This window comes from Canis lupus, chromosome 13 (assembly GCF_048164855.1).
Source record: "Canis lupus baileyi chromosome 13, mCanLup2.hap1, whole genome shotgun sequence".
Lineage (NCBI taxonomy): Eukaryota > Metazoa > Chordata > Mammalia > Carnivora > Canidae > Canis > Canis lupus.
The window spans coordinates 16,904,423-16,926,809 of NC_132850.1; the positions used below are offsets into that span (position 1 = coordinate 16,904,423).

Genomic DNA, 22,387 nt, shown 5'->3' on the forward strand with positions numbered 1-22,387 from the left:
CTGTCAGTCCCTGCTGCACAATGCTGGCGCGTAGTAGGTAATCAAGGTCAGCTGACTGAGCTTACTGTGGCATTCGGGGACTTGGCGGGGCGGGGATGGGCTTTGGAAGTTTGGCAGTGAGGGAGCTGACCCTTAGGTTCTCCGGGCTGACGCACCCTTTGCCTCCAGAGCCGACTCCGTGTGCATCTTGTCAGGCCTCTGGGCCCTCGGGGCGCTGCCACTGATCCCCAAGCTGTGTGGCTGCATTCCTAGCCATGGCCAACAGGTGGCAGTGCTGCCTGGGCCATGAGACCAGGCCTCAGGATCCCGTAGCAGGGTGGGCTTCACGACCTCGCTCAGGGTTAAGTCCCCTCTTAGAGAGCATATGCCCCCCACCCTGGGGGTGGGGAGAGTAACCAGCCATCGGGACCTATGGAGCCCACGGCAAGGCAAGGGGAGAGTCGAGCGAGACCTGAGGGGAGCCAGCCCACTGGGACTGGGCATTACCTACTTACCTTCCAAAACCTTAACCCCACGGGGCCGCTCTGCTGTGACAGGCCACGGACATTCCCTAGAATCTTAGGCCCCAGGATTGTTGTATTCAGGATATTTGGTGCCATCAGGCTGGGCCTGGGGCCATGCAGGGCCTTCGCTGGGCTCCAAGCAGGGTGACTTGTCACCTGGGTGCTGGAGGCTGGAGCTGCCAACTGGGCCCTGTTCTGTAGAATGTACCACAGGCACCCCAGATGTCGGGGTGTCTAAGGTGGGGGGTCCTGGGAAGATGGAGTTTGGGCCTGGGGTATGAGAATGTGTAAAGGACAGGACTCACCTGCAGCTTTGAGCACCCACCTGAGCACTCAGGATGCAGATGACTCACTGGCAGTAGGCAGCCTCAGGGATGACAGTTTGATAAGGTGCCATCTCCAGTGCTGGCTGCCCAGCTTCTGTTCCCGACGGGAGTCCAACTGGACAACTGGGGGTTCCTACCGTAGCCAGCTGAGGATCCAGGCAGTAGCTCTATTGGAGTGTTGGTTGGTCACTAGCAAGAAAGCCTTGGGGGCTGAGATGCTCATTTTGGTCCGTGGCTCATTTGAGGGGACTAGCAGGGTCTAGAGGCTTGGGGTTTGTGTCTTTGCCCAGCTCATAGCTGCTGCTGCTCTAGATTGGGGCATAGAGCTATGTACCCCCAAGCTCTGACCTCTTCTGTGATTAATGAGCTGACGATTCTGCATCGATAAGGAATTAACCTGGAGCCCCTACCCATCAATAGTCAGAGGAGTCCAGGTCCCCGGCCCCACCCCCACTCCTGACAGAGTGCTCCAGGGCCCCCCTGAACAGACCAACCCCACACTGCTTTGCACACCCACATTCTAGTCCTCTCCCCTACACTGCTGCCAGGAATTAACCCCTCACCTGCCCCCTGTCCACGCGGCCCCATCACAGACCCCTCCCTGCACACACACACAGAGGCAGCAGCTGTTTATATCGGTTTAATCCATGTCAAATGTAGTTTACAAAGGGAAAGGACAAGTACCTTTGTATAGAATATACAGACACAGCATCACACCGTGGGGCCCATGGGAGGGGCGGGGGAGACCACTTTCCCTGGGAACAGCAGTCCTAATCCCAGAAATGGTTCTTGGCAGAAGGCTGGGCAGCCAGGAGCACACTCTTCCAGGCCCCATCTCAGCCCCTGCTTCAGCTCGGTTCCCGTTTCCTGTGTCTCCCCACTCCCCCAACTCCTTATAAAGAGCCCCAGGAGCTAAGACTAAGGAGAGGATCGTGTCCCTTGGGGCATGTGCCCCATGTCTGGGGGAAGAAATATACACCACTGAACACCGAGCACATGGGAGAGGGAGAGGGATACCATGGGGGAGAGGCAGGCACCCTGAGAGGTGGATGGGCCGAGCCCCCAGCCAGCCCTGAAGGGGACACTGCTTCCAGGTGTTCTTAAAAAAAGAAGAAAATCATACAACCAAAGGGGAGGGGATGGAGGGCAAGGAGTTGTCCCATTTATACACAACATTGTAAACATACACAGTCTATATTACATGTGCTTCAGTCTGGTGTTTGCATGTCTGTCTGTCCGTCTGTCAGTCTGGGGGCTGGATCTCAGGAGCCTCGCCCCACTACTCCCCCTCACCTCCACCTCCCTGCCCTACCCTGGGAACAGGACCTGGAACAGGTATGGTCCCCAGGCTTAGTGGCAGCTAGCAGGCAGGGCCTGGGCCTCAGCCTCCGCTCTGGCTCCAGAGTCCTGTGTGTGTGTGTTGTGTGTGCGTGCGTGCACGCACATGTGTGGGCATGTGTGCGCGCATGTATGTACATGGGGAACCTGTGTGCAAGTATGTACAAGGGGGAGGGTCAGGTCACAGAGGCGGGCAGGCGGGGCTGCTTGAGGCAAGGCCTGCCAGGGGTGGCTAGCTCACAAGTAGATTCTCCGCAGGTCTCCGGGCGCTGTGATGGTGTTGCACTGAGGGCAGAGCTTCTTGGCGCCCTGCAGGGAGAACAGGGGGGCTCCGGTTAGACACGCTGCCGCATGTTTGCTCGGGAGAGCACCGGGCCTGCAGCCACGTCTCCCCGCACCAGTTGTGCGCTGGCACCTTGGTCCTGCCGGCCCAGGCCGGGGATGCACGGGCGGCCTCTGCAAGCAGGCAGGCACGCTCCTGTGCTGGGGGGACGCCAGGATCAAACCCGCCTGGCCAGCCCCGCAGCGGGAGCCCCGGTAATGAGAACAAGGCTGGGTCCAGCTGTGGCTGCGGCGGCCCTAACGAGATTACATGCGGCCTTTGATCAGGACACAGAGCCCACGTCCGGGCCTTTTATTGCTGTCTCCGGGCGACATTTTAATGGCTGCTCCGGAGCGAAGAACGGGCAGGAGCAGAAGGAGCTTAGTAATGGCAGGGGGAGGGGCCGAGGCCCCGGTCCTGCTTACCCACACTCAGCCTCCTCCTGACCCGGGATCTCACCACTAGTGTGAGAGTGGGCTTTGGGGGTGGGCAGGCAGTGAACCCACGGAGGGAGGGAATTTAATAAACCTGGTGGGGGAGCAAAGAGTGGGGGGACCTGGGGGGGTGACTATCCTGGCTTCCCGCCGCTGTGTTCGAGGCTCGTGCTCCCCTGGCCGTGTGCATCTCCCTCCCCTTAAGCAGGTTCAAGCATCACCGGAAACAGCCACCCACTCCCCGACCCCCATGCCACCTCACCAGGGTCCGCAGCCAGCACTCCTCGCAGTGCACATGCCAACACTGGATGGACGTGAGGGGCATCGAGTAGGAGTCCTAGGGAGGAGGGGGCAGAGAAGGAGTCACCCTGAGGCTGGCCCGCCCTCTAAAGCGCTCTGATCACAGTGCAGAGGCCCTGTCCACCCCCCAGAGGGCACTGAAGCCTGACCAGAGGCCTCCCAGGTTCCCTTTCTCTCACCATACAGATGAGGCATTTGTAACGGTCCCCACGGGATAGCTGCCGTTCAAGCTCCCTGACCCGAGCCTTCAGGGCCTCAAACGTGGTCACAGCTGAATCTTCGGTGATTCTGTAAAGAGGACGGCATGGTTGGGCAGGCAGCAGCCTGGCATCTCTAATCTGAACCTCCAGCCCACACCTCCCTTGAATTCTAGAAGCACACACATATATAAATGTCTCTCAAATGTCCCTGCCCCCTGCTTGCCCAAATCCCCTATCTGTAAATTCCACCTTCTAGAATTGAACTCCTAGTTCCTCCGCCTCCAAACCAGATACCTGGGAGCCATTCTCCAACTGTCCCCTCGACCCCTCCAATCTGTCCCCTCGTTCTCAGTCTCTCTGTAGTCTCTCCACTGCCACCACTGGTCCAGGCCCTCATGATCTCTCCCCCGATTCCACCGCTGACCTGAATGGCCCTTCTGCCTCCAGATCCCTCATTCTATTCTCTTAGCACCTAGAATTTGGCAAATCTGACCACTTCTACTTCCAACATCCCAGTTGCCCTCAGAATAATAAGGCTCTACCAAACCCCTCACAAGCTGACCAGGAACTCCTCGGTCTAGCCATCCACCACGTGCTGCTCCATCCACCAAAGAAGAAGCTGCCCACACACAGCACCGTTATTCACTCCCTTGGCCTCTCCGGCACCTTCTGCTTGCTCGGGACCACCCCACCTCCTAACTCACCAGAAGCCTCTCCTGACCCTTCTGCCAGCACCACCGCTGGTGGCTGCTGCCCTGTGCTCTCCAGCACCCTGCGCCGGACCACACAGAGGCACAGCTGCAAACGTCCTGGTCTCCTGTGCAAGACGTAGTTTCCCAAGGGCAAACTGCTCACACTACCAATACGGTCTATGGACATGAGCCCCACGGCGGGCACATGAGTACGAGTAAATGTTTGTTGACTGAAATGCCACGTAATTAAGAGATGTGGGGACTGCACAAGTCTCACAGAATCCAGGTCCTGGGCCATAGGCCTCAAGGGCTCCTTATTGTTTCTTCCTGGGCACATCGGATGCCCTGAAGAGTCCTCACCTGCTGGTTCAAGCCCTGCCCATGAAAGTCCTTGTAACTTCCAGAAGGCTCTGTGGGCCGCGGTACTGAACAGTGAAGAGCCAGGACTATCTCAAGGAGTGGAGGGATCCCTCCCATCCCTTCTAAAACAAGTGAACAGAACCGAGAGGAGCTCCCAGATGGGGAAGAGTAAGAATGCTGCCTGAAGGAACAGAAAAGATGCTACCAGAGATGGGCCTTAGGGGATAATAATGATAATAATACAAATAAAAGAACCAAAATTTATTAAGCGCTTACTAAATGCCAGAAATTGTACTGAGAGGGATTAAAAATTATTTTATTTATACCTCACAAAAACCCCATGAGGAGATTGTAATATTCCCATTTTATATATGAGGAAACTAAAGCAGCAGAGGAACATTAAGTAGCTTGCCTCTGGCTCAGAGTGAGGGAGGTGGGATGCAAACCCCGCAGACCCATGCTGTGATCAACCAAAAACTACGTGACTACCATTACCGCACTGGCAACGCCCAGGAGGAGCTGGGTCTCTAGGCCCAGGCACCACTCGCCCGTGGGCAAGCACAGCGTGCTCCAGTGGGAAAGGAGACAGTATCCGGGCAGACTTCGGGGGCCACACTCAGTGACAACCAGAAGTTGCTGGGCGCCCTGGAGGAGGCTGTGACAGGGAGGAGCCGAGGTTTAAAGGGGAAGTAAGAGCGGACTGAGGGAGAATCGTAAGCGTGGTGCCGTGCGGGCAGCGATGGCCCGTCCTGCCAGCCTGGAGCAGACAACTGGCTTAAAAAAAACCTGAAATCTTACAGGTGGTCTTTCCCTGTTGGGCCTAAGCAGTACTGGGGGGCATGGGGAGGATGGTAGGTAACATTCCATGGACAACAACAAACTCTGATCTCTGACTTTTCTCTCTTATGCACTAGCAGCAACAAAGAATGTGACTTCTTGATGGCTGTCCCTGTATCAGGGATGCCCTCCATCTATTACTCCACGGGTTCCGGACCCTCTCTGCCCTGCCTCTCTCCAGGGGAGCTGCGAAGGGTCTGCACTGGCTGATTTCTCTGGGAGGGTCCATTTGACTTTCCAATCTGGAGGCCTTCACCACCCTCTCGAACCTTACAAACACTGGCACAGCTGACGCTTCCCCTGGCACTCTGCCCAACGCCATGTGTGCCATCCTCATCTGGACTGCTGGTAAATTCCTGACAAGGGGACAAGGTAGCTGTGCTCCCTTGCTCTCCAAGAACCAGGCTGGACATCTGCCTCGTCTTTTGCAGTTATTTATTTTTTTTTTTAAAGGTTTTATTTATGAGAGATCCAGAGAGAAAGAGGCAGACACACAGAGGGAGAAGCAGGCTCCACACAGGGAGCCTGACGCGGGACTCGATCCTGGGTCTCCAGGATCATGCCCTGGGCTGAAGGAAAGTGCTAAACTGCTGAGCCACCCAGGCTGCCCTTACACAGTTATTTTTATTATTATTTTTTAAATTTTTAAAACATTCTGTTTTTTTTATTCACGAGACACACACACAGAAGACAGAGGGAGAAGCAGGCTGCCAGGACCCCGGGATCACAACCTGAGCTGAAGGAAGATGCTCAGCCTTGAGCCACCCAGGTGCCCCTTATGCAGTAATTTTAAAAATTGAGAAACTAAGGCCTGGAACTAGGGGCACAGGCCGACCCCAGAACAGAGCAGAGCACTCTCAAACCCTGTATCAGACGAGTTAGAGCTAGAAAAGCAAAAAGGATGGGGCCAGGAGAGAATGAAGCCATCCCCTGCTTCATCTTCAAAAGCTCCACAGGCCACATCCAACTGCAGAGCCCACCTTATCGTGGATTTGCTCAGCATACACCTGGCCTGTAATCTCTGCTCTGGTGCGACACCCAATTCTCTAGTTCCTGACCCAGGCTGCTTGTGAGTTGTTATTCCAGAGACCATCCAGGGCAGGGGGTGGAAAATTTCCTGGAAGAAGCCATGGCATCCCGCCTTCCTGCTTCCCCTGGGTTGTGAAAAAGATCTAGGGTAGGAACACACGTTCTGTACCAGGAAGAGAGAAGTCCTAGGGACTGGAGAGTCCTAATCTTGGCAGATCCAGACCCAGTGGAGATCTCTGCATATACCTGGGCTAGTCTACGACTCATCCCAGAGAACCTCACCTACTGGTGCCTGTGCTCACACAGGTGGGACAGAAGTTGCAACTTCCCCCAGCCTTGGGTAGGTAGTACCTTCATGGATGGCCACTGGCTCTGGCCCCCACCTCCCCCTCGGGCGCCATCCCTGATTAATGATCTTGTCTTTCTGATTTATGAGCAGCCCCTCCAGACGAGGGTGGGCGCCCCTTGCGGCCCCGCCCGCCCCGCTCAGCTGGAGTAGGAGAGAATTATTAAATAAACATCCATACGTCATTCCTCCCCCCCCCAAGCTGGTTGCGCCGAACCCGTGCGGCCCGCTCCAGCACTGACACGGAGCAGCTGCGGTGATTCATGGGCAGCCGGGCCCCGAGCCGCGGCCCATACATCATGCCAGCAGCACTCGCGGCCCCAGCCGAGATAAACTGATCAACCACAACGGGCTGGAATGAATTTATGACAACACAAAATGGAGGGAAACAAATGGGAGGTGACCCTGGGCCACCGACCCGGCCTTGCACTGGCCTGCAATCCACTCTCCTGGCAGGAGGCAAGATGGAACACTGGCCCTGGAATGAAGAGGCTGCCTTTTAACCCCAGGCAACCTAGCCTCCAGCAGAGAGAGAGGGGTGGGGTGAGGGGAGGTAAGCAGTGGCCAACAGCAGCAACTCCAGGCAGCCAGAACTGGACAATGCCACTCTTAGGGCCAGAGCTGGCCTTGCTTGGGCTCCCGGAAAGGCAGTAAGACGCTCGGCTGATTCCAAGTCCTTGTGTCGCCTGGGGATCCAGGCCAGGGGCTGCCCAGCCCCATGTAAAGTGCTAACGGATCAGATCCCCTTTCCCCTGCCACTGAACCCAGGCCAAAAATTCCTACCAGAAGTGATGAGACCCAATGCTCCTGCCTAAAACCCACTGCGAGCGCCACCCGGGACAAGAAAAATGAAACCAATTTAGCTCCCGATTAAGAAACAGAAACTAGAGATGAATCAAGTGCGCCGGCTGGGCTGGGCAGCCATACATCACATTCCCGGGCGGAGGCCGCCGCAGCGGGCAGGCAGGCAGGCCGACTGCTCCTCCCTCCGCCAGGACTCCCAGGGCAGTGGCCCAGCGATCAATTCACAGAGTCACGCTTAGCACCAGCTGGGCCCCACTGCCGGTCGTGTGCCCAGGGCTGCAGGACTAAGCTGTGCTCTGGAGAGCCAGGAGCCCTGGCAGCAGACCTTTCTGCTAGCAAAGAGCACCCCCCACCCCCTGCACTGCCCTCCCAGGCGCCCCTCTCTCCTGGCCAGACACTCACTTCTCGATGTCACTATTCTTGCAGGTCTTCTGCATGGCCTCCTGCTTGCTGCTCTCACCATTGCTGGTAGATGGCATCTCTGCTGGGACAGAGGGGCAACTCATACTCTGGCCAGACGGGGCAGCACAGGTGAGGGATTGGGCTTGAGTCAGTCACCACCACCCAAAGGATGTCCCTTCTCCCCCATTACTCCTAAGGTGGGTCAGGACTTACCGTCACTGGCCCATTTAGAGAACTCAGGCGTGATGCGTGTGCTGGGAGGGCCGCCACTAGGGAGAGGAGGAGAAAACAGAGTGAGCCCTAAAGGGGCTCCTAAAGGGGAGCCCTAAAGGGGAGCCCTGGGGTGGGTACGGGGTTGACCCCTGCCTTCAGGACTTCCCATCCCTCTATCCCACCCCACCCACCCAAGCCTATGCCCACACTTGCTTTAGGACTGCGCCCCGAAGTGCCTCTCTTTCCTTGGCTTCACCAGGCTCCTCGCCTGTGCAGGGGATGACATCAGCCTCCGTGTATCTGGCATGGTGGTCAAGGACAACAGATCCTAGTTTGCAGTAGGCCATGAAGGTTAAAGCTTTTACACTGACCCCAAGCGGGGGTGGGCGGTATGAGCAAGTACCAGAGGTAGAGGTGCTGGCTACTTTTTAAATTCCCTTTGGCCTGTCCCACCAGCCCCCCCCTTGTCCCACAATGCCCCAAGGATACTGCGGCTTCCCGTACTCCAGAGTGTCATCCCCATCCACATCCAGGTCAGCATCGCTGTCCGGATTCTCCTTGCCGCTGCACATGACGAAGCCAGAGCCTGTGGGAAGCAGGATGTGAGCAGGGCCAGGGGCCAACAAGATGACGCCAAGGGTGCCCCTTCTTTGTTTCTAGGTAGGGCTCAGGTTTGGGGCCAGGCGAGGCCCAGATAGAAATTTGGGCCTGGAACACAGAGAGCCAATTACTCAGGTGCTCTTGGCTCTGATGTTTCAATCCCTTTCACTCTGTGTATCTCTTCCTCTTCCTCCTATGCCACTTCTCGCTGCTCCCAGTGGCCTCTACTCATAAACTAGCCCATTCATATACTACGTCAGGTCCTCAGGAGACACTCAAGCTGGCCCTGCTGTCCACCTGTCTTCCAGGTCTAGGACGAGCAGAAAGAGGACAAGAAATTCAGGTCTACGAAGAAGCCACTCGCACCGAGGACCTGGGCATCCCCTGTGGCCCATGGTCCACCGTGACAGTCCATCAGAGGGAAGAGCAAACTGGCTAGGGCCAGTCAGAGCCACACTGCAAGACCCCCAGCCAACGTCCTGATTTTGGCCGCCAGGTCCTTGCCAGCAAAAACACCAGGCAGCTGTTCAAATATTTGGTGTCTGAAGCGCCTGACATTAATTATTCATCTCCACCTCACTCAGCCCAGATTCCTGGACAAGTGCAGTTATAAAGGGATTAGGAAGGGACAGACGAGGGAGGATAGGCACGCACACCTGCTTCTCAGAGCAATCCACAAAGGCAACCGGGCTGCATGGAGGCAGGGCCATGGGCCAGGAAGCTGCTGACCCTACCAAGGTGCATCTGGCCCAGCCTCAGGCAAACCCCTGGCCAACAGGGACGGGTGAGCTGCCAAAGCCACCTCAGGGCTCCTTACCTGCCCTGTGCTCCCATCACCCTTCCTGAGAGCCAGGGTCAGGGGCCACAAAGGTGCTTCTCCCTCCCTGCCCCTGCCTCCTCCTCCCAGTGGTCTCACACCACATCCCCTGGCAGGCACAGCAGCCCCGCCAGGACACAGAGAGATGAGAACAATGGAATCTGTGGCAGGTAGAATCAGCAAGGAAACCCTCAGAGGCGAGGAAGCTCCAGAACTTGTTCTTGTCGTTCTTTCCATTCTCACCAGGACAACAGTCTTACAGGGGGCCCTCAAGCCTCTCATCTGTTCCTCCATCCTGCTTGCCACATGTTCTGACCCTTCTGTTCCTGGCTCCAAAACCAGCTATGGCTCCCACCAGGTGTATAATCTCAGCCAGATCTATCAACATGTGGATGCACCTACTTCTCCACCTTTGCTCATTTCCCTCCATGAGCACTATGCCTACAGACAACGTACTGCACCTCACACGAGCCCGTATGTCCTGCTCTTGAGACCTTTGCTCATGCTCTTCACTCCATGTGGAATGTTCTCCATCTTTCAAGCCCACCTTCTTCCTGACCTTCCTTCCGCCACCTACGCTTCCAGTCTCTGGTCTCACGGAAGTTCCGTCCATCCCAAAGGCAAGTAGCACGAAGGAAGGAGAGGCGCTAGGCACTGCCTTGGCTCCACCCCTCCCTGACAATCCTCATTTCCCCTCCACACTGAGGCACCAACAAACTGACACACTGAGGCAGCAGGCAGGTCAGCAGCAGGGCCATTAAGCTGAGAAAACACCAAGTTACAGCTCTGTCTCCTGTTCACGGCCAGGTGTCCTGACAAGCAATTCCCTCCTTGTGGGTGAGTGGCACCTCTATAAACCCTCTGACAGTTTGGGAGACAAACTCCGCCATCAATCAGAATGTAGCTATCAGGTTCACTTACAGCCTGTGCCCCCGAACCCTGCCAACGCCCCCTCCCCCAAGTACACACAGCTCAGCAGTCAGCCTCACATCCTCTCCTCAGCCTGGCCCTGCCCAGCCCTGTCTGGTGAGTGTGCAAAAAAGAAAGCAAAGAACTGGTGGCGAAGCTGAGAGCAGGGTCCCACAAGGCTGCCAGGAAGAGTCCCAGTTTCTCAACACAGAGAGCAGCCCTGTGGCCTGAAGTCCTCTCCTCTGCCAGGCCCTGACCAGGACTCCTGCTCCAGTGGACAGGAGCTTTCCCCAAGCCTGTGCCCTTGCCTTTGTACATCCTGTTAATTCTTCTGCCTCCTGGTCTACAAAACAAACCCGGCTGGCTTGTTCACAAGTCTGACCCAGCTCAGCCATGCCTCCTGCTATGAACTCACAGTGCCTATGCGCATAGCTGCTCCAGAAATACCTCCTGAATGAACTCACCCCAGCAACATTCTTTCAACTTTTACTGAACTCATCATCCTCTGCCTGGTTTGGCATCTGAGACCCAAGAGTTTCAAGACCTGATCTGTACCCTCCAGTGCTGAGGGCAGAGATGTCCCCAGGTATTTCTACATAGCTGTCCTCTTCCTTGGTGTCCACCCAGACTCCCGGGCAACTCCAATCATATTTATTTGTATCGCCATGGTCCCTCACCAGATTTAAAACCCAGGTCTGATACACTGCTGTGGTCTCAGCATCATCCAGCAGAGCTGGCCAGGCCCACAGCAGTGATGGCTGGCCCCAACCTGGTAGGGCCCGAGAGCCCTGTGTCAGAAAGGAGGCTGAGGCCTGAAGCAGGTGACTTCCTGCTCCTCTGACCAGCTAGGTAGGACGGGGAGCATGACACATGCTGTGACCCTGACCCCATCCCCCAGTGCAGACAGGTGTAGGGAACCTCTCCCTGCCCCCACAGGTGTTCAGAACAGGCTGCTACTGCCAATTTCCCTCTTATGCTGCCCTAGCCTGCTCCAATCTCCTTCCCAGCACATTAAACTTTATTTTCTTAATGAAATGTCACTTGCTGACTTCTGGCAGAATCATAATAAAAAGAAACTGCCATAAAGCCGTTTTATGCAGACAGCGCCCCCACCAGCTTGCCCTCCCCCCCTGCTTTGAGAGGAAGGCTCCATAGCTGTTTTATGTTCTCAGCTGCTGGAACATCCCAAGCCAGTACTCAGAGGCAAGATGGCACACAGAGCTCCTTTCCAAGCCTCTGGCTCCTGTTCCATGTAGCTCTGGGGATAACAAGCAAGCTGCCACTCCTGCTGCTGCTATCCAGGGAAGCAACTCAGCTCCCAGGACCTCCAAGATGACCTGGAGTACCCTCTAGTCAACAGGGCAGGCCCCTTGCTGGGGCTCAACCCCACCTCAAGTGGCACAACACGATGGGCTGCTGTCTACAGTCAAGCTAAGCCTGACTGTCAACGACGCTCAGCAGAGTGGGTTCTGGGAGGGCAGGCAGTGTGAAAAACCACTTCCCTCCAAATGAAGACTTAGCAACAGAAGAGATTTAAGTGCAGAAATGATAAGCAAGTCTAAATTTTATAAAAATGACCCCTCTCCCATAAACTCATTTCTTCCTGGGTCATCAAGGAGAAAAGGGGGAAAAAAAAAATCAGTGTTAATTTAATCAATTGATTAGGTGATCGATTGAGAAACTGGAGATGCCCGTTTACTGGGGACACTAACGTCCTGGAACCCGAAACCACAAAATAAAGGAGCCATCAATTTCCTCACCTGCTGCTCTTAACAAAACCTGAGCCCAGGGAGAAAGGAAAGTCTTGGGGCCCTCCAGAGGCCATGCTCTTGAGGGGAGGGGCGGGGGGAGAGACTGGGGCAGCAGCTTCCGGAGAGTTTTACACTGGAATTAGTTACAGATGCAGTTACGGTGTCTTGTGTAAACGCCATCGATTGGGGAGCTGACAGTCTGGGGAGCTGCGATGCGGGACAATCAATCGGCCTGCAGTGTCACCTGCCACCTCGCTGAACAGTTGACAATGCAATTATCCAGTGTGGAGGCAGGGAGTTGGCGTGTGTCAAACGCACTTAGCCACTTTCCGGGCCTCCTCAATAACGCGTTTCACTGCCTCACGTCAGGAGAGACGCAGAGAGACAGACGCCGTTTAAAACCATTGATACTTGCTCCTTCTGCCTGCACTCCCTCTGTCCCAGCTTAACAATTGTGTTCCAAAAGGCGATTAAATCCCCGTCAGTTGCCACAGGGGACAGAAGGTGCCCTGCTCCCTGCCACCTCTCCTCACCCCTCCCACCAGGCAGCAGTTAGAACTAAAGGCAGTAGGGAGCTAGAAGGCAGAAGCCCTAGCCATCCCCACTCCAAGACGGCCACCGGTGCTCCAGCACCTGTCACTGACCAGACCAAGCAGCGGGGCTGCACTGGGGGGTGCTTGTAGCCGTGGGGGCTCCCATCTTTTGGGGACTAATGTGCTAAAGGGGGCAGCGGCTAGGGGAGAGCCTAGCTCTCTGTGCCCTGGGACTCCCAGTACCTCTCACCTCCTGACCCAGAATCGGGTGGTTTTAGCAAGCCACAGCTGGTCAAAACATCCGGGAGACCTGCCAGGTCTTTTAGCTGTCCTGCCTGTCCTCTCTGTGAGATCTCATCCCTGGCTACTTGGAACCCGCCTAAAGCTGAGACGGGAACTTGAGAAAGATGCAGTCGCAGGGCAGACGCCTGCACAGCTGATTCTCTAGTGGCCTCATTCTCCCTCCCCTCCACCTGTTTGATTCAAACGTGCTCAGGCACAGAGTCTAGCAGTGTGCCTCCTGTCAGGGCTCACAGATGCAGCTGCGGCACCTTCTAGTTCCTGTGTGGCCTCCCGGGAAATTTTTCCATGTCACCACACTCTTGTGCCTGCCCCATCCCTGTTACCTTTTCTGAAACCAACCATTCCTGTGTCCTCTCTCCAGCCTGTCCATTCCAGACACGACGGGCTCCAGGCTCCTTAAATCCAGCGGGGTGAACTTTCACTAGCAACCAATACAGGGCAAGGATGAAAGCTCAACATAAGTCTCTTCTAGGACCCAGGGGCCAGAGACAGGCAAAGAGGAAAGGTGTGGCTCATTCATCACATACTTCCTTTGCCTACAGATGGGAGAGTTTTGTCCCAAAGGGCTGTGTAATTAGGTTTCCCTGAGGCCTGCTGCTCTAGCCTAGAGGCCCCTTGCTCTGCCCATGCTGGCATGATGTCCCAGAAGAGGATCTTTTTCTTCTACCTGCTAAGCTCTCTCAGGGAGATGTTGGGGAAGCACCAGGTCCTGTGCCACCCTTTATGCAATTCTAATGCTCAGTGGAGGAAATGGCAGGAGCCACTGAGCATCCCTTGGGTTCTGAGAGGACGTCAGCAGCTCGGGCACAGTCCATGACTTCTGAGAACTGGGAAGGCCACCGTATTTCCCAATGTTTTAGGTCTTCCAACCTACTGTCTTGAAATCTTTATTTCCTTTAGCCTCTTAAAGATCTAGTCCTAGCTAGACCTATCTTGGTGCTTACTTACCTGTTCTGTCTGGTATTTCATTTTGTTCTAGATTCCAACTCCAAGCAATCCAGGGCCTGAGCTAGCTGGGCTTTGCCTTCGATAGCCACAGGTCCATCTCCAAGGCCTGTTCCCCTCAGCCAAGTGTCTCCACCAAAACTCTTGCTCACTCCCTGGCTCCACAGCAGATCACATTCAAGGTAACAGATCTGCTCCATCAGACCAGTTCCCAGTGGGCTTGGTGGGAAGCTTTGCTGAGGATGACGAAGGGGCTCTGGTCTGGGAGGAGGGATAGGGGATGATCGGATACAGGAACTTATCTGCAATTCTTCAATTCTTTCATATCTAACAAGGACAGCAATCTCTGTTCTGTCAGCACGCACAGTGCCGCTTAAATGGGCCTCACCACTTGCCCGCTCATCCTGCCTCTGCTCCCTCTCTCTGAAGTCGGCTGGGCAGCTTCTTCAGCCGGCGTTATCACTCCCTCTAACCGGTCTTGGCAGGCAATCTAATTCCTCCTGAAAAGGTCACCGCCATTTTAACTGCCTTTCAATCACATTAAGCACGCGCTGCCCGGCTTGCGGCCCGGCCCGCCCGGCGGGCGATCAATGCGCAGCACTGACACCAGCCCGCCTGGCGGGGCCACACCCAACCCCCCAAGAGTTGAGGCCTACCGGTCCTGGCCAGGGAGGGTAGACTGACAGATGGCCAGCTTCTGCAGACAGGGTTTCAGGGGCAGAGGCAGGCAGGATCAACCAGGGTCTCCTTTGATGCCCCTCCCGCCCCCCCACCGAGGAGCCTCAGCCTCCTCTGCTCCACTGCGCCCCGCTCTCTGCCTCGTGGCCCCCGCTGATCTTGCTGTAAAACAGCCTTTCAAGTCTGCCTGTCTTTTGACTGCACTAAGCTGTTTAAGAGGCGGCAGCAGCTTCTATCAGGCAAGCTGGAGCCATTCTCTGCAGATAAAGGCACCTCCGGCCCTGCTCCCTCTTCAAGCCTCACTCTCATTCTCGCTCTCCAAATCGCTCAAAGAAAAGCCCCCCTTTGAACTACCCTCAGGAATTCTTGAAAGGAACAACCTCACACTGTAAACACTCAGGGAAAACTGACACCCGCCCAGGGCCTAAGAGCACAGCACACCCGCTCTGCAAGTGCGTCCCAGCGCAGGGGAAATACTCTGTCAAACCAGCAGGCCCCATGTATGCAGCTTTACCCCCTGGAAGCCTTGTCTGGTGCCCAGAAGCCATCAGGTCCAGTTCTGTGCCAGGAAACCTAAGAGGTTGCCACAGTCATGGAAGATGTGAGTATCTGCAGCTGCCAACAGAGTGAACCTAGGGCGGCATGCTGCAACAGACCCTGCATGGGCCACCACCAGACACCTGTGTGTGCGATTCCCAGGATCCTCGTTTTTTTTTGCTGCTCATCCTCCCAGGGCCTCACACACTCTAAAACTCTAGGACCAGAATGAAATGGCAAATGAACTTTCTCCAGCTCAGGCTCTGGCAATGGTTTGGGCTGATTTACTGTACTGATTTACACTCTGGATTGCCCCAAATGCTTGGGGGATGGAGAGAAACCCAGAGGCAGAAAGCCTCACCTGGACTCGGAGCCCTTCACGTGTCCAGTCTGCACTGCACCGGTGCTATGGAGACCGCTCCTCAGGACCAGCCCACACAGCATGGCCCCAACAAGGCAGAGACCCTCTGCCCAGCTGCTGTGAGATTCCCCGGGGACCAGACCCACCAGTACTCCCAAGGGTGTTGCCCAGGGAATTGGAGGCAGACGGGAAGCAGATTGGTTCACTTAATGATCGTAAGTTACAGTGCCAGCTGTGCTCGTGCACAGAAAGAGGAGAGCTAGAGGCCAGGCGGCAGACTCTTTCCCTTTCCTCCTGCCCAAAGCAGGGGAGTCTGACAAGAGGACATGACCCTAGGCATCCAACCGGTCGGTCTACTGTCCGACCTGGTGGGAGAATTCCACTGAGCTGAGCCCCTTGGTGGGAGAATTCCACTGAGCCATGTCCCCCTGTGGAGCTGGCAGGGCAATGGAGCTGGGCAAAGCCCTGCAGACCCCTATGCAGCACGGGAGAGAGCCCAAGGGAAGCAACGAGCAGCTGGGCCTAGGCCCTTCTTGCTGCAGGGCAGAGGGCGCCCAGGGAGAAGGGATGGGATCAGAGCTAAAATTAGATTCACCAATGAAGCTCATGGGAGGTCAGATTTTGCCATAACTCACTCTCTCCTCTGCAACTGATTTCCCTGACATGGGGCTGAGGAGGAGGAGGAGGAAAATCCAATGTGTTTGCCTGGAAGCCCTCAGGGCCCCCAGTGCTGGAGGTGTACAGCAGGTTGCTGGATTCTCATTTATCAGCCTTAAGAGGGATGGAGTGATAAATGCATAACCGTCCCTTTAATATTTTATGCAGGTACTAACGCGGCTTGGCTGTCACCTTCAATGCATCACCCGAGGCTGAGAGCCCCCCTCGTCACTCCTAGCTTGCAGCCTCACAATTCCATTTCCCCACCCAAATACATCCATTTTAATATGCACATCACAGGCAGGCAGCACGGTCACAAAGGAGCCCCGCCAGCAGCGGTTCCCACGTGGTGGAACGGATGACCAGCCACCGGCCCTGGCCTCTCAGCTCCCAACAGATGGATCCCCAGCGGAGGCCTGGCCACCAGAGTGCCACTGCTTTATGTGTCAGCTGCTTGTACCTCGGAAACCACCTTCCAGGAGAGTGGTGGCCCGTATCCGCTTCTGCCCGCACCACTCATATTCCTCAAAGCGGTTGCTGTTCTCGTGCTCGATGTCCACGGCATCATCCTCAGCCACGCAGGAGCCTTCCCTCTGTGAAGAGCAGAGTAGGATCATGCGGGTCCCAGGCCACACTACCTGCTCCCCAGAGTGTACGAGGAAGGCACAGGCCTGGCCCCCAGTTTGGTGTGCCAGATGGGCTCCTGGCTCCAGTGCTCCTTTCAAGTAAACAAATCTAGAAGTCAAAGATCTGGGCCTCTTCCCAATAATTTTCCACTGGAGCCCCAGGGGAGGGGAAGAAGAGTAAAAGCAAAGGAAGAGGGTGAAGAACAAAGAGGAAGAAGCTGCTGAGCCCACATGGAGACCCCAACATAGCCCATAAACCTGGGGGCAGCCAGCAGCTAGTGTCAGGGGAAGGGAGGGAGGGAGGGGAGAAGAGGTAGGTAGTGATAGCCCCTCTACCTTAGAAAGGCAATGCTCCACATGCCTACTCATCTCCTGCTCCGATCCTGCCAGGGGGCGGTTGCACAGGGGACATACCTGCCCTTCATCTTGCTTCCTCCGTTTCATTTTCCCAATCCGAGCTGCATGGAGAAACCGAAAACAAAGCACAGAACAGGCAGACGGTCACTGTAGCTCCCAGGGTCCCAGTGGAACTGACACATCCTGACCTCTTGGCAGCCATTAGCCCTTTTGTTCAGTGCCTGATCTGGCCCTCATTATGCAGCACCTTCTGCTCCTTTGGGGACTGGGCCTTGCCAAGGGCACCTGGGAAGGAGATTGGTGCTAGGGCAGCAAAGTGTCCACTTTTTGGCCACAGCTGGCTCAACTTCAACCCATACCTCCCTACCAGCAGTGCTCAGTAGGTCCAATGAGCAAAGACACTCCAAGTTGCTAGGTATCAGCCCAGAAGACCATGGGCTCCCATAGAGAACATCTCTTGGCTAGAACCCAAGGTCCCCCGGGGGGCCAATCTGGCCTGCTGTTCACTCCTCACCTAAAATCCTTTTGTTCTTGGGCCAAGGGCCTTGAGGCACAGCCCTTAGTATCCTACCTAGAATTCCTCAGGAAGATTTTCTCTCATGTCCACTGATCCCTTGTTAATTTTTATGGAACGCTTTATGAATTTGCATATCATCCTTGTGCAGGGGCCACGCTAATTTCTGTATCTTTTTTTTTTTTTGTATCATTCCAATTTTAGTGTATGTGCTGCCGAAGTAAGCACTCCACTGGTCCCATTTTACAGAAGAGAAGACTGAGACCAGTCATAAAGGTATAGAGGATCTGAATCAGAGAGCCCAAGCTACTTGAGAAGACAGCCTTAATTGTGCCTACCCAAACCTGTTCCATCATTTCTAATCAGTGCAGGGGGCTGGCAGGCCCCTGAGGCAGACGGCTGCCTGCCATGCTGTCCCGCAGGGGGCTCAATTCCAAAGTGCACACTGTAAGCCCACAGCACTGCTAATTAATGCTGAGAGATGCAATCATTTCTAATTAGCTCACTAATCCCTCTCCGCAGCCCTCCTGTCACTGAAGCAGGAAGGGGTCAAAACAAGGGACTGCCACCTTCCTCATGCACTATCAAGAGCAGAGCTAGGCACTCTGAGATCAGACTGATGGGGGGGGTGTGTGTGTGGGGGAACCAGCCAGGGAGAAAAAGGTTCCCCCCTGTAGGGCCAGGAAAAACTTTCTCAAGGACACTGACCCTGGTGGAAAGCTCATGAATTCTGTTTAGGGAGGGGAACACAGGTGAAAGCTAATGTTACAATTTAGAGCTTCAGCTGTGTATCAGACTCAGCATTAAATACCTTACAAGGGTAGCTTGTTTAATTCTATGTTCAACCTGAAAGCAAGGTTGCATTAACCATTTTAACAGAAGAAACTCAAGGCTGAGAGAACAAGACACTTGTTCGAGTAGCTAAAAAGTGGCAAAGGCAGGATAAGAAATCAGGCCTCCCTCCACAGGTTAAAATGGTCTCCTGTCCTAAGAGGTCTCCCCAGTTCCCCCCACTGACTTGAGAGTAGCAACAAAGACTGATCCCTGAGTGTGCTAAGGCAGTAAGAATGTGCACGTGGGGACCTACCTCTTTCCTGTTGAGTCTGAGAGGCAGGGAGCTACTCCAACTCCAGAATAGTAGCTCTAGAAAGACCCAAATCAATAGGAAAGCCATCACCCCACCAGAGGTGGCATGGAGTTTGAGAAGTCTTGGTCTGTAGCCTGACCCTTATCTTCAATTTCCTGTGTTCTCACTACAGGAGAGGGGACTATGTTCTAGTGATCTCTTTGGGTTTGTAGACAAAGATCTAGATCCCTCCACCTTGACCATCCTAACCCTTGGAATTTCAGGCTTGAGCCACTATGGCACCCTGCAGCCTGTGCTGGGATGGGGAAGGGATGCTAAACATCAGAAAGGCAAGGGACCTTGACGGTTCTCGAAGACCATGTGGAGCAGTGTGCCAATTCAAAGGGCCTATGATAGACGTTGGTTACTGAATAAAGAAATCAATCTTACAGAACTGCCAAGGAGAGCGTGATACTGGACGCTGTTCTTGCCCAAGCCACTCAGAACAGGAGGTCCCTTATAACGCCAGGAAGGCACCCTCATGGGTTGGACACCACCTGAATAGTCTCAGATATGCAAGGTCAGTTTGGTTTAACTTGCCATTCATTTTGGAAGTCCTGAACTAAGCTTACTAAAGGCACAGGTAGGGAAAGGTCTGTATTTGCTTAAGGAGGTAGCATGCCATGGGTACAGAAGCACAGGCTGTGGAGGTAAACTTCAGTCTAAATCATGGTTCACTAATCCAGCTACGTGATTGTAAACAAATCACCTTCACCTTCTTCCAACCACAGTTTCCTTATCTACAAAATATGTTCCTACTTTCTTCTCAGCGGCCTCATAATGATAACGCTTAACATGGTGTCAGCCCATAACGAAAGCTTTCCTCTTCCCGGATCGGGGCTGGGCCAGGCAGCGGAAACCAAGTGGCAGGACCTGGGGATGGTGACTGTCCATAGCCTCGCTCACTTACCAGCTGGCCCAGAGACCCTCAGCCCCTTGCAGCCGGCACCCAGATGTACCACACCCTACTCAGCACAAAAAACTAGGATCATCCAATTGTGTTCAGCAAATAGTAATGCTCTAGAGGTTTGAATCCAAAAGGGGGGGGGGGGCACCAGGTAGTGCATACACGACGTCCTTTCAGAGAAGGCCTCTAAGAGCTGTCGGGCCCACGCTGATCACCTTTGTGAAATGTGGGCCGACTGATAACTCAAAGAGCCCTGGGACGAGTTAGTTCCTGTTGCCGTGGGAACTCCAGATCTCACTGCATTGTCAAGTCTCAGCAGAGAGGCTGTATTCACGCTACTGGGCACTGATTAAAAACTGGAAGAAAAACATTTCCAGCGCCCTGCCGGCTTGTACAGTGAGGTCCCAGCAGTCTGCAAATTCAAAGCTGGGCTCCCGAGTGGAATTGTGTAGCCTGTTCCTCATTCTCTGGTACTTATTGCCCGCCAGGGTTCTTGAAGGCCTTTAGAGAGGCGTGGGCAAGAGCTGGAACCATAACCTCCATTAGACAGACGGGGAAACTGAGGGCGGCCGCCGCGGTTAGCACGTTCTCATGCGCGGTGACTGCGACCGAGCCAAAGGGCCCCAATGTCGAGGAGCCCCAGGCGAGCCTGGAGCCGCTCGCAGCGAGGGAGGGAGGAGGCCGGGGGTGGGGCGGTGGGAGGGGCCGGGCAAGACTCACCATTCAGTCGGGTCTGCCGGTTGGCTCGCACTCGCAGGAAGGTCTGGGAGAAGATCCCGAGCAGAAGCGAAAAAAAAGAAAAAAAAAAAAGAAAAAAGAAAAAAAAAAATAGCGTCAGGCGCGGCCTGGAGCCCTGGCCCCCGCCCCAGCACTAGACCCCGGGCCCCGCCTGCCCCGCCCCAAACAGCCCGTAAACAAACCTACTTCCTCCCTCCCGCCGGCCCCCCTGCTCCGCCGGCCGCTCCGGGCCCTCGGCATAGCCGCCGGGGGATGCTCTAACGGGACCCCGTGGCCGCCGCACGGTGCCGCCCCAACCCCGGTCTCTGGCGCTCTGGGCCCTGCGGCCGCCCGGCCGGCGAGGGCGGCGATGCGGGCGGATTCCCCCCGGCTGCCCGGCGGCGGCGGCACTTCAGCTCCCACCGGCGGCGGCGGCCATGTTGGCCCTGATCACGTGACCCGCTGCCGTCGCGCGCCGGGGTGAAAGTTCACGGGGGGGGGTGGGGGCACGGCGGCCGGACCGGGACCAGGAAACAGCTGCTCGTACTCCGGTAGCAACCGGCTGGGGCCGCCCTGGGGCCCCTCCCACCGTCCGCCAAGCCTACCGGCCCGAGGTTCAGCTGCCGCCGGGTCTTCCCAGCCACCCCCGCGCCCCCTGCCCGCGCGGGGCGTCTTCCGGCCCAGAGCCTCGCGTCGGACCCCGGCCGGGACCCCGCCTCCGCGCGGCCTGCGCTCTGCTGGGGGGTGGGGGGGGCGCCTGGGTCCCGGGTGGCTCCGGGCGATCCCACCGAGTGTCCTGACCCCGGGCTCTCTGCGGGTGCGGGGGGACTGTTAGAGGCCGTGGGACAGCCTCTGGAGGGTTCACCTGCACCGCGCGCCTAGGCCCCCCCAGCCGCGTCCCGCCAGGGGGCTCCGCGTCCCTCCAGGGGGCTCGGTTCCGGGGGAGGGGGGGGGAGGCACCCGGGGGGGGGCACCCGCCGGCCCCACCCTCCTTCAATCCGGCCGCAGATGTGGGACAGCCCAGCTTGAAAGGTCTCCTCAAAGTTCTCTCCACCTCTGTGCAGCTCCGACTCCTCGTTCCAGGCCTAAGCAAAATTCTTTCCCTCCCCCGTTAGAGTACTTCCATCGCTCTCTTCGTTGTAGCTCCTACACATTTTTATGGGGCGCTGACCGCTCCAGGGGTGGGGCCACGTGTGGGTCAGCCGGGTGACCCCAGGGCCCCCCACAAGGCTTGCGAAGCGTGCTGCCTCAGTGGCTGCAGCTGTCTTGAATGTTATTGCTCTAGTTCGTAGTCCCTGAGCTCTCAGAATTTGTCTCTCATCTGGCTTTCTGGCCTTCGGTTTCTCTCCCTGCGACCCATCCCTCAGGCTGCACACAATGTGATCTTTGTATTGTGCAAGATTGACCCCGTCTCCTTCCCCGCAACGTGGTTAAATCCTTCAGTGATTCTCCACCTAGAAGATCTGCAGCCTGGCACACGGGCCTTATGTGACCTGCTTTTTTCCCTCAGACTCTCCTTCTTCTACCAGTTTTGCTCTGTTCCTTTGCCATCTTGACACTCAGCTTTGCTGAGTGTCTGGGCTCTGGACTTAATTATCCTCCATGCCTCCATCTTCCCTGCTTGGTAAATGGTTGTTCATCCCTTCAGGACTCCAGGAAGGCTTCGCTTTTCCCCAAAGGTTGAAAACTCCCCCGAGTTTTCCCCATCTCTTGGCTTCCCTCTGGTCTTGAGTATTGTGATTGTTTGCATGTGTGTCCCTTCTACTGGGGGTAAGGTCATCTCTATCTAGTCACCCAGCACAGGGTCTAGCCTTGCAAGAGATACCAGTGGGAAGGGGAGAAGGGTGTTTATGTGGGAAGCCCTTGAGCCTGGTGCAGAGCTGGGAAACAATCTAGGATTCAGGGCCAGACAGATTCCAGTTCAAATTCTGACTCTGTTACTC

At 55.7% G+C, this 22,387-nt stretch overlaps 1 protein-coding gene, 1 long non-coding RNA gene and 1 pseudogene across 8 annotated transcripts in view; 1 reads left to right on the forward strand and 2 right to left on the reverse strand.

Moving 5' to 3' along the window:
* Positions 1 to 1,456: 1,456 nt before the first annotated feature.
* The window catches only part of RNF220 (ring finger protein 220), a 234,794-nt gene continuing 213,863 nt past the window's right edge, over positions 1,457 to 22,387 (reverse strand). For 4 of the 6 annotated variants that reach the window (XM_072772488.1, XM_072772490.1, XM_072772491.1 and 1 more), the window contains exons 6-15: positions 20,448 to 20,490; positions 17,160 to 17,281; positions 16,658 to 16,790; positions 8,596 to 8,692; positions 8,320 to 8,406; positions 8,107 to 8,162; positions 7,894 to 7,972; positions 3,403 to 3,511; positions 3,186 to 3,260; positions 1,457 to 2,476 (exon numbers count right to left, since the gene is read on the reverse strand). In XM_072772488.1, the coding sequence (XP_072628589.1) occupies positions 2,405 to 2,476; positions 3,186 to 3,260; positions 3,403 to 3,511; positions 7,894 to 7,972; positions 8,107 to 8,162; positions 8,320 to 8,406; positions 8,596 to 8,692; positions 16,658 to 16,790; positions 17,160 to 17,281; positions 20,448 to 20,490 (873 nt within the window). In that variant the 3' untranslated portion in view covers positions 1,457 to 2,404. Of the gene's footprint in view, positions 2,477 to 3,185; positions 3,261 to 3,402; positions 3,512 to 7,893; positions 7,973 to 8,106; positions 8,163 to 8,319; positions 8,407 to 8,595; positions 8,693 to 16,657; positions 16,791 to 17,159; positions 17,282 to 20,447; positions 20,491 to 20,651; positions 20,898 to 22,387 lie in introns of those variants that run through there. The other 2 variants (XM_072772493.1, XM_072772492.1) reach the window with 2 other exon arrangements.
* LOC140602664 (uncharacterized) lies at positions 3,029 to 16,944 on the forward strand. Of its 2 annotated transcripts, none has more exons than XR_012005568.1 (3): positions 3,029 to 8,022; positions 9,015 to 15,755; positions 16,366 to 16,944. It is a non-coding gene; the product is annotated as an uncharacterized lncRNA (long non-coding RNA). The 2 variants fall into 2 exon arrangements; XR_012005567.1 differs by having other exon boundaries at positions 9,770 to 15,755.
* LOC140603321 (U6 spliceosomal RNA) lies at positions 17,801 to 17,922 on the reverse strand (annotated as a pseudogene).